The sequence below is a fragment of the Simochromis diagramma genome, unplaced genomic scaffold (assembly GCF_900408965.1).
Source record: "Simochromis diagramma unplaced genomic scaffold, fSimDia1.1 OVJJ01000293.1, whole genome shotgun sequence".
NCBI lineage: Eukaryota > Metazoa > Chordata > Actinopteri > Cichliformes > Cichlidae > Simochromis > Simochromis diagramma.
Genome location: NW_024386801.1, coordinates 968,617 through 982,327, shown reverse-complemented (window position 1 = coordinate 982,327; position 13,711 = coordinate 968,617). Strand labels below are relative to the sequence as shown.

General features: G+C 42.4%; 1 protein-coding gene across 1 annotated transcript in view; it reads right to left on the bottom strand.

Annotated features, from left to right (window-relative positions):
* Window positions 1–13,711, bottom strand: part of LOC120730458 (cadherin-13-like) — a 169,869-nt gene that overhangs the window by 60,904 nt on the left and 95,254 nt on the right. Inside the window, 2 exon segments of the mRNA XM_040026866.1 lie at window positions 1,160–1,413; window positions 1,512–1,694. Of these exon segments, the coding sequence (XP_039882800.1) occupies window positions 1,160–1,413; window positions 1,512–1,694 (437 nt within the window).

The following is a 13,711-nucleotide window of genomic DNA, read 5'->3' as shown; positions in this document are numbered from 1 at the left end:
AACAGATCATTATCCTTGTTAAAGTGCACTGTGCTGCACAGATGGGTGCTTTGACTTTGACAAGTATTTGTCTTGGATTCCAGCTTTTGTTGTTTTCTTTCTACATTTTACTTCAACTTTTGTTTCTTTTGCTATGAAGAGTTTATTTTAAAGCTTACACAGCGTCTATTTAAAGAGTAAAGAGATGTACAGAGAAAACAAACAAACTTCATATTCCTTGTATAAACCCACCAATGACCTCTCTGGTACTTCTAAAGCTGTCATTTGGGGCTAGTTTGTATTATCCAATATTTCTAATATTTATAGGATCATAGAGGTGACGTGTGATGTCAGGCAAGCAGCTATCAAAGCTTTATTGGTAGAGGTCCTGACTCTATCACGCTATCCAATAATAAATCCATGTTTTGTAGCATTTAACACAGCCACAGCGAATACGTTTTACTGCACATAAAGCAGTATCAATAATTTGGGCAGTAAAGTCATGATCTGATGAGTTTTATTGCCCTCGGTCTATAATAGCCCCATGTGTTTACTTATATATGACATGCAGCTGCAAAGGTGCAGAAACATGAGTCGAAATTAGGCCTGAAAGGCAATAAATGCAGCGATGACTTTTTATCTTGTAAAACGTAAGTACAGAGCAAACTATGGGACTCCCTCTGGCAGCAAGAGGAATAATTTTTATTGTGGCACACGGTGCAACTAATAGCCTTGCAGTTATGATGATGGTGATATTTGAGGGCTTCTTCTGTAACAGAGTTAAAGTTAATGAGCTGTCTGATTCTGGGACTTTTCACTTGACTGGGGAGAACAGTTTGGCCTGTGCCAATAAAGTGCACATTATCCGGGCAGTATATTTTGTCTGTTTACGCAGACAAATAAAACGAACTAACCGGGAACGCTGGGAAGATCGGACGTATTTGGCGATACAAAGATGGGATCGCGACAGCTCAGGCAGACGGGTGAGGACTGACGGCGTGAGATGTCAAAGCAGCTGGAAGGTGATGATCTACGGGCTGAAACTGCGAGTTACTATTTCCCTGCCAGATCACCTCGCTTGCATCATTTATTCTACCCAAGATGATCCACAGTTTGCAGCTGTCTCTCTTTTTGACTTTGTTGCACTTTTACCACAAAAGTATGTCTAAAGACTGCTTACCTAATACTCTGTTTCTCTAATATATCCGGATCTGTAGCATTAAGTGATGCCACAAAGCTTCCCACAGGGATGTTTTCCATCCTGGTGACTATCAGGGGGTCTGGGAAGAACACAGGGCCCTCGTTGATGTCCTCGACTCTGACGTGGACGGTGGCTGTGGAGCTCGGGCCATATCCAACATCGGGAACCAGAGGATCCTCGTTCTCCACTTTGATGAGCAGGCTGAGGAATTCAGACGCCTCATAGTTCAGTGGCTAAGAGGAGACAACGATTAGAAATGTAAGACTTATATTATTATATTATCTATGAGAATATATGAACGTATCCCAATGTTTCTTACAGAGTGCTTTACCTTGACAACCGACAGCATCCCCTCATTGTTGTCCGGGTTGGTCTGAATCTCAAAGCTCTGCGTCGGGTCTCCACTGATTATAGAGTACATGGCTCTCCACGCTGCTGTGGCCGGATCGTCTCTGTCATCTACCGTCAGGTTGACCACAACGCCCGTTGAGCCCTCATACACGTGAGCTTCAAACTGTGAGGGGAGACAGAAACAAGTCGAGATTACTGAGAGGCCGGCCGAGGAGCCCCAAATCTAGAAAATATAACAGAACAAATCAGCGCGATTCCAGAGACGAAGACGTAGATTCACGTAACTTTAAAGGCTTCAAAGACTGAATGTGAAATGAATTTCAGAGGCAGCGCTATTGCATACTGAGCCAATCAGACTTGGATGTGAACAGGTACAAATTTACTTTAGGTGGACTACATTAGGGCAAATTAACATCCTCGAGTTGATACAGTTTCTAATTTGAGTAAAAAAAGCGCTTATTCCATATTTGCACACAAGGAAATCATAAAAAAGATGTTTCTGCAGAGTTTTACATTTTGCATTCCTGCACAGTCCAGTAGACAAATTTATATTGCATGATGTTAAAGGTTGGACTGCAGGCAGCAGTATGGAGCACATGCATCTCAGTTTTCTTTCCTGTGTGCAAAATGTGTGGTACCTCGCTGCTTGCAGAACTATGTTTACATTACTCTGTATGAATCTATATTGCCCGTGCAACACTAAAATCAATTTGTCTACGCAGTTATATATTTGAAAAAATGGCAGAACAGAAAAGAAGAGCATGTGATTAAGAGTTAATAGAACAGATGAGGAGATTCTACGCGGTCACGTCGGGGACACAAATGCATGCACAGCACACGCAACACAATAAACACCATTTATGTCTCCAGAGCCGATTCCCCACAGCGCATCTCATTTATTTTTGCGGTGTCAGTCACTCCCTGCCTCACGGCTCAATGTTGGCAGCAGGCCTCAATCAGATTCTTATTGATGCTGCTAAAGACTGCATTGTGATCAGGGTTACCCTTGAAGAAGTGCTGGGCAGGCATACGCAGTTCTGCCAGTGTGTGTGTGTGTGTGTGTGTGTGTGTGTGTGTGTGTGTGTGTCGGGATCATTATTGTGTCAGAGCTCACACTGTAATCTTTCAGACACAGAACACTCTGTTTAAGGATAGTTCTGGTCCAGCCTAGATTACTGTGTCTCTTGTCAGCCCGTGGTATTGTTGTTTCACAGATTACCCTCTTACTGCCTTATACTGCCGGGCTTCGTGCATTTATCTGAAGAGAGACCAACATTGATTTTTTCTCTTTCCTTTCTTTTCTCCCTTTTTATTCATCCAAAGCCTGTTTAAAAAAAAACACTGTGAAGCATTCACAGTCATTTAGGGCACACAGAAGCGAAACACAGTGTTCTTAAGAATGTGAATTCTCACACGTGTACTCTTGGTCCTTTTGTCCCGCGAGCCAACAGCTGCTACAAAGGCAAATAGGAGAGAGTTGTCGGCATAAAAGGCCCGATTCTCACTCGTAAACAAGCGAGGGATGGTGGAATTTAAATTGCTTTAGCTTTACTGGGAAATCCTGAGGTGGTGTAAGCAGTTTCACAAAATCTTGGCCTGAAATACACAAGGCACCGTGATCAGAAACAACTGCTTGTTATTCACGTCTAGACGTAGGACGGCAGAGACACACTCGGAAGCTCACACACCGACGATAGCCAGTCAGACGGGTTTAATCATGTGAGGCAGTCATGCGGTTTGGAGAAAAGTTATTCTGTGTGATGTGGACACTGAGCCGCGGCCTTACCACTGACAAAAGTCCAGTTCCTACTGGAGCACAAAACAACCAAGAGTATAAGGAAATGACTAACTACTGGGCAGAACACCTGGCCTCAACTAACTTAAACGATCAGGGGGCGCAATGACAACAGCAGTCAGAGTGCATCGCAGTCAAGTTTGTTTTTATCTGTAGCATCTGAGACTCCCACACCCACACACAGATCCAATTAGAGCAGCGGCTCTGAGAACAAAAGACGACCTGGACACACATGCACGCCGAGACTTAATAAGCAACACGCAGGAAAACACACACCTTCAAACATGCAGATAGAGGCAAAGATAGACAACCAGTCAGTGTTGGCAGTGACCATAAATCAGAGCCCTTCACTTCAGACATTTAAGAGTCCAAGAAAAAAAGAAGCTGCCATTGATTTTCTGCTTCCCATCTCTTTTTATGTCTGACTTTCCAATAATCTGGCCCATGAATCTTCTAGGTAATGCCATGCTGTCAGAAGATAATTGGGTGATAGTCATTTGAGGCACAACAGCATAAGAAGAAAAAATAAACAAATTGATATCGTCAAGTTTCAGCTGACAGTTTCAGCGCCGTCATCCTGATGACTGCGATGCCAGCTTTTGTTTACATCCGTCGTTATTTTCCTTTTAAAGTACAATTATCTCTGTACTGGTGTCTTTGGTCTTGTATGACAGAGTAAACTTTGCAAACAGAAGAAGCACGTATTGTGACTGCTCTTGGTTTGCCTGATGGCTGAATTAAGTAGGGCCTGTACTTTATTTGAACTATTTGCAGAGCAAACCGAACGTGCCATAGATCGTGGCGTTTAAGCGGAACATTGTACCTCAGGATGCTAAAAAGGAGGAAAAAAGATGCACCTTGTCAAAATGCTGTGAACATTTGTTTAACACGTTGTTTTACGGTCAAATATCTGCAAAACTAAACACTGTTCATCATTAAATTAATGTTTTTCTTTCAACTTCATTTCAAGAGCACGTCTAACCTCGCGCAGCAAACATCTCCAAGCCAAAGCCAAACAGCTGGTTGATTTATGGAACCACAAAACCTTCATCTCAGCATTGTCAACAACATTCATTCCACCTCTTCTCCAACAGATGGATGTGCAAGAGAAACCCTAACTTCTGGCAAAACGCCTGAGACAGAGATGTGAAGCCTTGGAAAAGTATGCACATCTGTCAGCTTTCCCAAGTAACATTAAATGCGCTCTGCCTCATTAACACCAGTACAGAAAAAGCCTCCTTTTTCTTATACTGCCTTTAATTTGTCTTTCATTGGCAGCTGGCAGTTTTTGCCTGTTTCAGACCAGTAACCCTGTCCTCGTGCAGATCTATGGCGCTTACACATCAGGACCAAAAACAGTAGAACTATGTAAACATGTGTCACTCTGCACTGAGTGCAATACTGTAAACCATTACCTATATCAATATTACTGATCCATCTTTGCTGTCCTCTAACAGAGAAATACAAGAAGAAATGTGCACGATTCCAGTTACATTGTAACCATATATTTAAGACTGCAGCATGTACAGTCACACACAAACAGACATGACTGAAGATCAGCTTACATTATTCCTGGATGTCTGTCACAAAGTGTTATGAATACAGATGGCAGTTGTGGCTACACTGACAGGCAGCTGAGCAGCTGTTCGTTTGTCCTAATGGAAAGTACTTTGTGACACGTCCCTGCTGCCCCAAAGATTTTCTCTGACATGCAGCACACATAACAGCAGCCCATCACATTAAATCTCTCAAGACGAGACTATTTTGCCTCTGAGAAGCATTTGCTTCATTGCCACGACACGGCAGGGAGACACTGCGACACAGCCGCTTGATGTTTGTCTTTTTGATAAGTTAGTTAGTGGGTTTTTCTTTTTATTGGACAGTTTCTTAGACCATCTGAAAGAAAAATATATGACTCGGAGAAATCCAAAAATCATGAACATTTTCAGGACTTTTCAGTTGATTAAGGATGAAGCCATCTCATTACTTTCGCCCCTTGGTGGCTCTATAAAACATAGAGGTTAGAAAGAAACCGCAGTTAGACAAGAATCACACATATTTTGCTTTTCCTTTATCAGCTTTTGAAAGCAGCTTAGCTCTCAGCAGAACGAGGTGTAGACATTGCGAATATTTGCAACAAGCTACCATTGTGCATGCGATTGCTCATCTTCTCACACAATCCCACACCCAGGCATGGAATACTTTTCCGTCTAGCCTCTCCACTTGCTTTTTACACTGCTCACAGCTTTAATCCTGCATACAGTAAGTGTGCCTGGGGAGTTAATGAGCTTACCTGTGTCTTTATTAAATTTCTACAGCTTGTGTGCAGGCTGCTTCCAGAGATAGATTTTTGATGAATCTGACATTTAGCAAAGCAGCTTTTCAGATTCTCTATTTGTCAATTAAGCTAGTTAATGAAAATATTCCAGGAATACAGGCAGGCATTAAAAACCCATATGCCTCAGAAGCAAGGTCAGCCATTCAAGTGTAGCAACTGATGTATGATTGAGCGCCGGCTCGTCCATCTGGAATGGCCCGAAGACTGAGAAGTTTTTAACTTCCTGACAACAATCTGACAGTTCCAACTTTGTGCTGCAGTTCACTTGTGTGCTCTCCTGTAAAACCTCCATAGTTCAATTTAGCACTTTGCAGCTAAATCAGTTTCTAGAGTCCCTGTGCAATTGAGATAAAAAAAAAACTGCTTTAATAAAGTAACGCCTGGCTTTCTCTTCAGTGGGAAAGATTACAATTTGCTTTTATTCCCAGGTCAAATGACTCTGCACTAGTCTTTATCAGCCCAGCTTCTGATTGGCTGTGATGGAAACAGGACATCACTGTCGACATGCTCATTTTCAGCTTAGTCAGGACGCAACAAGAAGATTATCAGAGAACAACACAGATGTTTTACATGAGTTTGCAGATAATTTTTTTTAATTGGTATTTTGCAAAATTACAAAATATGCTAAAGAGAAGCTTATTGTTTATTTGGTCTCTGCATAATAGCCTATAGCTTTTCCAGCCAGTTTCCTGTCTGCAAGCTTAGTAACACATTTTTATTTAAGAAAGCGCTTTTCAAAACACTCAAGGACACTGTACACAAGCAATAACAACAACAGACGTAACAATTTACCAAATAATAAGGATAAAACATAGAGCAACTAAATAAATTAAAGTAGCAGGATGGAAAAGTTTATGTGGAGTAGGCTGGTGTGAACAGGTGAGTTTTGAGTCTGGACTTAAAAAGAGGAAGGAAAGTGATGTTTCTTATCTCAGAGGAAGACGGGGGCAGAGCAGCAGAAAGCCCGAGCCTGAGGCCCATAGAAGTGAATCAGCAAATTTCAAACAGCAGCAGTTGCAGGAAAGGTTCAAGAGTTGGACAAAAAGACGACCTTGATGTTTAAATTACATAAAGTTTAAATCCTTTATTGCTTTTTATGGACAGAATCATGATTGCAGAGTACTTCCAGTTACTTAAGAAAACAGATTCATAAAAAGCAGAATTTTTGTTTTTTCCCTTCATGCATTGATGCAATAAACTCGTCCAAAAACAGTCATTTTGCAGCTCTTTTTTGGTAAATCAGGCAACTGCTGAACCTGAGAGGACGACCTAGTTTGATACATAAAAACATGGGCACATTTTTTAAAAAACTGGACCTGAGCTGAAAACAGTTTTTCCCTTTAAAATATAATTGATTACATGCAATCTATTAACAGCCAACCTTTTCTGCAGAAGACAAAACTGAAGACAAAATCCAACATGCAGTTTTGGTTCCTGCACTGATGGTTTCAAAGAATGAGTTCATGTTTCATCAGAGTCGAGAATCAAACATTAGATTCATCGTCGGTGAACTTTGAATAGGCTGCTTTCCAACTTTAGGTCTACAAACTCTGGGGTCCCGTGGGCAGGGACAGCAGCGTTTTGTTTTTAGTAGGAATATGAAATCACTTCTTTATCAGGCGCTGCTATTCTGGATGAATCACTCGAGATAATCATGTTTCATCAATAGAAAAAAAGAAAAGACACACGATCACTCAGATCAGCCTTCTATTGAGCCTCCAAGTGAAGCCAAAGAATGGCAGTAAAATACTCCAACCATATAAAGGAAGCCGCAGAAGACAAAGGCTCAAGTTTTTCTATGAATTTCTCACCCAAGATGTTAATCTAACCTGATCCATTCACGCTGCTTTCTGTCTAACAACTGCACGAGGACACTCACAAATACACGTGTACTATATTCCCTTGAAATATGCCTCCGACTTGTCATACGGCACACCGATCCAGTCCCATTTCAGGCCAGCTACGCCTCAGCATCACCCAGAGTAAAGTGCTGTGTGTAGCTCAGAGCCAGTGAAGCAATCATGCAAGGCTTTCAGCTAATCCATGACACCTGTTAGCCATCCCCCAAGATAGAACAACACTGACGTGGCCCTGCCGCACTACGCCTGGTGCTGTGCTCATCACCACAAATGTCTTTATCAGCGGGACAGACGGATTGCAGGTGAGCATATTCTCGTGGTCATCGCAAAGCGGAGAGCGGGGAAAAAGTGAAAGGATGGAAGAAGGGAAGTAAACAGAAAGACAGGCAGGCAAAGAGAGTGCAAAATTGAGTGAGGGGGAAAATAAATCTGGGCAATGGCTGTCAGGAGCGTGAGTGACAGGAGAGATAAGGTCCATCACAGTGTCGGTATGAGGAGCAGGAGGGGAATAGGACCAGTCAGACATGGTGCAGAATTAACAGAGCTGCTGAAGAGTGGAGGGGAGACAAGTAATGCAAGTGTAGAAGGAACAGAGTGGAGGAGAGATCGGGATACTGGTGCAGGAGGATGAACCAAATAACAGGGCAGGGCAAAAGGTGCACGACTACATCAGCGTCTGCTCTAATGCAACATCAGCTGTGAAAGGTTTAACAGTACTGTTATTAAGACAGAGGAATATCAAGTTCAGCATAGCAGAAAGTCTCAGAGACTTTGAGTAAATGCATATAGATAATAAAAATCCAGCTGCGACCGGGAGATAAAATTCATCAGGAGAAATATCCATCTTCGTGACAGGAGCACACACGTCGAGCCTTTCAGACGACAGAGCTAAGGGTTACTACATAATTTTGTCTTCTTGTTTCTTCTCCTCATAAAAATCGGATTAGACCCTCACTATAAAATTAATCAGGCCAGAGCACATTCCCCTACAGAAGGAGCTTCAGTAGGAAAATGTAATAAATTTCCTAGTGAGGAATACCTCAGCTTCCGATTTTAAAAATGGCAGATTGATTATACGGAATCATCCATCCTTAAAAAGAACTTACTAAGGAGAAAAGTAACGGCGGTTTGGCAGCTAATTCTGCCATTTTTCATAAAGAAGGTTTTAAGCATTCTCTCCATGTTCATATTTCAGCGTTGCATCAGTGACTCTTCAGGCAGGTTGTATTGCAACATTAAGGATCACTTATCTGTTAACTATAAGCTGCTTCTTACCCCTGAAAATGAATTTCATTCATTTTTAACGGGGCAGGGAGTGCAACCTCAGATTCTTTAGTTTTGTTGTTAATATTTTAAAGCACTAATCACAAAAAGTTCAGAAGAAAAGAAACGTGGAAGTTACATTTTGACTCATGATCGATGCTATCAGTACTCTCGTTTGACTGAAACCATACATAAAGATCTGTGAGTCCACCCCTGTCTTACTAACGTGCAGCAGGGCAGCAAATAACAAAAGGGAACCAAAATGAACAGACACACTCCCCAGGGGTGCAACGATACTCGTATCGATATTGAACCGTTCGATACAGTGCTTTCGGTTCGGTACGCATATGTATCGAACAATACAACATTTTTTATTTATTTGATCAACTTTCCTTCTGACGATGCTGTCTGTGTTGAGAGCTCAGTGGATCTGCGCTCGACAGTGCAGCCTAGGCGGAGTAGTCGAACGCGGATTCACTGAGCGCAGGGCAAGCTAGCAAGACAGAAGTTAAGCTCTCCTTGCAACATGGCAAATTGAACCTCCCCCACCCTCATTCAGATCTGGCGTTTGGAATTATTTTGGTTTTCATGTGAAGTATGACCCTGAAGGTAAGCGCGTCATGGACTAAAGTAAAACAGTATGTGGGATGTGCCATGCAATGCTCAATTACATGGGTGGGAGCTAGTGTGTTAGCGCAGTTAGCTCGTTAACGGAGATTTGCCGTGTTGTGGTGTTAACGTCATTTCAGATTAACGCTGACAGCACTAGTGGGAACACAACGAATATGACTGCACATTTACTCCGACATCATCCTAGTGCAAAGACAAGTGGAAGCAGACAAAAACAACAAGCAGCATGCTACAAACTTTACCCGAGTCATTTAGACAGCCGTTAGCACAGGATTCTCCTTATGGGGACCTGATATGTTTAATATGCTGCTGAGAATATAGCCCAGAAGAAGCGTATAGTAGAGCTTTTATTTTGAAAGAGCCATTTCTCTGTAATAAACTCTCTTTTCCAAAGATGAGTGATTCCTCAATCAGATATATTTATTTTTATTTATCCCTTTGTTGTTTCAGCAACATTAAATTTAAAAACTGTACTTTTGAGTTAAAATATATATTTATAATTTTAATAAATGACAAATTAAAAAAGCATGAACATTTTTTTTTGTATTGAAAAAATATCGAACCGTGACACCAAAGTATCGAACCGAACCAGTGAATTTTGTGTATCGTTGCACCCCTACTACTCCCTTTTATTAAAGCTCACTGGCCTGTTTTAAAAATGGGTACAACTCTCCAAAGAAAATTATTTTTAAAGATTTAAAAAATGTACATAAATTGCCAGCACTTTTTCAGTAATCTTAATATTTTGCCAACTTGTGTTATTATGTAGCACTTTTGTTTAGCCACATCTCCTGGTTGGACGCCTGTTTGCCTTCCCAGCTCTCACCTACAGCTCGTGGAAGCTGCTTATTCAAGCTGGCTAAGGATTTGTAGTGGGGCTCCGTGAGGGGCTGGTGGGTTGGCGAGTGGATTAGTGAGACTGCAGCAAGAGGAAACTGAATTAAAACTGTATGAAATGATAACAGTGATAATCATTTACGCTCACACTGCGGGTGTAAGTGTAAATGATCATCTGTCTTTGTGTGAGCATATTCAGTGCGTCCTGTAGGTGAAGTTGCATCCTGGGAAAACATGAAATTCACTTAAACACACAGGAATTAATTGGCAGTGGAAGCTCAAATATAGTGATATGAATCACAGTTATCAAAGTGTTATCAAAGTGATAAAAAGGATGCTGCCTCAACCTGCACAGTCGTGTGCTGTGACTTGGACCTGTTTTCATTTTGTGGCAAAACATGGAAGTAAGTTTAAACTCCCTCTCAGTGTTCCTAAATAATAAATGGACTTTGCAATTATCTGGTGTTTCCATTAAAAACCAGTAAAAGAAGCTAGAAAGACGTTCTTAAATCTGACGTCCACAAAGTCAGAAACAACTCAAGAGAAAAATCTCCAATTTCGATCCACTGATTAGATTTGGGAGTAAAATACATTTTTCATAAGTTGGAAAAAAAAGAAAATTCAAGTGTCTAAAAGTATTTTGTTTTTCAGATTCATGACTCCAGAGCGACAAATTCACACATTTCAGTGCTTTTATCCACTTTTGAAAGATTGTTCCAATTATCTCCTGCACTAGAAGAAGTTTGGTGTCGGTGTTAAAATAACATGAAAATCTGTTCTGAGCTATGTTTTAATATAGTTTTTGTATCCACTGAAAAGGATATTTATCAACAGTAGCTGCAGTATCGTGCTATTTAAATGCATTTAATTTATATTTTGATTTAGCCTCAGATGTGACATCAGGTATGAATAAGGATTATATCCTGAATGGCTGTCATAGCCAAGGCACCAGATACAAGTGCTGTAGTTTTACAGCTGTGATGTACGTGCTCGTAGCATCACAGCTAACGTGAGGAACACAGTAACTGACCTCTATCCCGTTTCAAAGCATAAACGTGATATTTGCTCATTTCCATTGTTTGTTTATGTGAAGCGTAAGTGAAACAGAACGAGTACTGTGAAAAACTAACTACACAACTAAAAGCAATAACTGGAAGGGATTGTTTTCTATGAGTTTATCGCTCTCTCACATCATCTCTCGCATCATCGTGAAGCTATTCGATCCCGCTCGTCTTTTCGGCGTAGCTTTATTTGATCAAACTTGTGGCTATTTGTTTATGGGAAGCTCTCCTAAGGTTGTGCCACAGCATTTGTCCGGACTTGAAGCTTTAGCTGTCGCACAGATGGCCTCACATTTGGCTTTAGAATAGATTTCCATGGTAGACTGAATGACTGCAAGGTGCCCGGATCCTGTTGCTACAAAAACAAGCCCAGATCATCCCCGTCCACCACTCGACAGCTGGTATTCGATGTCTGAGTGCTGATGTGTTCTCTTTGTGTTTTGCCAAACATAGCGTGGTGCGTTGTGGACAAATATTCCCCTTTTGGTCTTGCATGTCCAAAGTCATTGTGATTTCTAGCTTTTCCTAGGCCTGCACAGAACCCAGTGAAAGCTCTTTTCACCTGCCATCCATCCATCCATCCATCTTCATCCGCTTTCTCCGAGGCCGGGTCGCGGGGGCAGCAGCCTAAGCAAAGAGGCCCAGACCTCCCTCTCCCCGGTCACCTCCTCCAGCTTATCCAGGGGAACACCAAGGCGTTCCCAGGCCAGCCGAGAGATATAATCTCTCCAGCGTGTCCTGGGTCTGCCCCGGGGCCTCCTCCTGGTGGGACATGCCTGGAACACCTCACCCAGGAGGCGCCCAGGAGGCATCCTTGTCAGATGCCCGAACCACCTCAGCTGGCTCCTTTCGATGTGGAGCAGCAGCGGCTCTACTCTGAGCCCCTCCCGGATGGCCGAACTTCTCACCCTATCTCTAAGAGAGGCCAGCCAGCCTTCGGAGGAAGCTCATTTCTGCCGCTTGTATCCGCGATCTCACAGCTCGTGGCCATAGGTGAGGGCAGGGACGTAGATCGACCGGTAAATTGAGAAAAAAGGCTTTTCACCTGCCTTTTTTACAAATTACAGAGGAAAAGGAAAACAGTCTCCGTTCGGTTGATCCAAGTAGACGAGTGCTGGTCTGAAGCTAAACTTTCTGATGGTTGTCTCTCTGCGTAGAGCTGTGGTAGGTAAGTCTGAGAAAATACAGAGGCTCCCTGCGTGGGGATTATGTTGCTGAATTCATACAAAATGTCAACTCAAAAAAAAATCCAGCAACAGTGCATTTAATGAATAATAACAGCATAACGTCTCCTGAAAATGTGATTTCTTCTCCTTTTCTTGCCTCTACTTATGTCTATGAGTAAAATTCTCTTTTTTTTACTCACCTTTTCATCCTGTCCTCCATCTTTCGCTGTGTGAGTTCTCATAAGCTGGAAAAGCAGCTTTTGAAGCTTACACGTGGTCTACAGGAGGGGGTGTCACCAGAAACAGACAACTCGAGAGTCTTCTTAAGGAGGGCCTGCACAAAGTTCTATGAAAAGCCTTGAATATTTAGCTGAATAATTTATATGGTGAAAGCTCGAGAGCAGCTGCTGACACAGGCTTAGCACCAGCGCACGCTCACAATATGATGGCGTTCATTCGAGGAGTCGTAGATGATTCATGGGCAGGTTGAGAAGCGGTCAGGGAGAGAGCAGGGTAAAGGATTTACACAGGGAGCTTAACGTCCTCAAACACTTGTTTTATAAAAGCTCAATTTCTCCGTGGCATTAAACATATCTCTTCCCAGTGAGGAATGAGAACATTAACTGGGACACGGACACGGTGCACTCTGCGTGGCCCTGCCGAGCCCTCTGAGCTGTAACATTTCACGTCTGAGCTGCGCCCCTTACAAGCTCCCCTGACACCTCGATGCATCATGGGAGGGCTGCGGGAGGTTTGGTTAGGGCAAAAGTTGTATGCGTCTTAAAACCTGACAACAGCTGTGGGCATTTCTATTAAAAAACACACAACTCAGTGTTGGAACTGCACCTTAAGGTGGAAAGTGGGTCTTTATCTAGTGGACCTCGTTCTTTCTCCGTGTTTTTGCAGCTCCAGAGGTGAACGGGAGGCACGAAGGCAGCAAAACAACCGAGGGGGCAACTCATGACAAATTCATGTGGAGGGCGTACTACAGGGCACTCTCTCGCCGACTGTTGAACGATTTTACAGTTATTTTATGTGTTTTATGTTATTTCCTGACTAACTTTCTGCTGATTGTTAACTCAACAGTCCAGTTCATTCAAAAGAAGGAATGCTGCCCCTCCTGCTCAGTGCTTTCCTTATGCGCCCTCTGCACCTGCATCACACACCCACACCTTCTGCCATCTGTTCGGGGTTTTCTTGAACTTTACCTTTTGAAGAGAAGGATGAAATA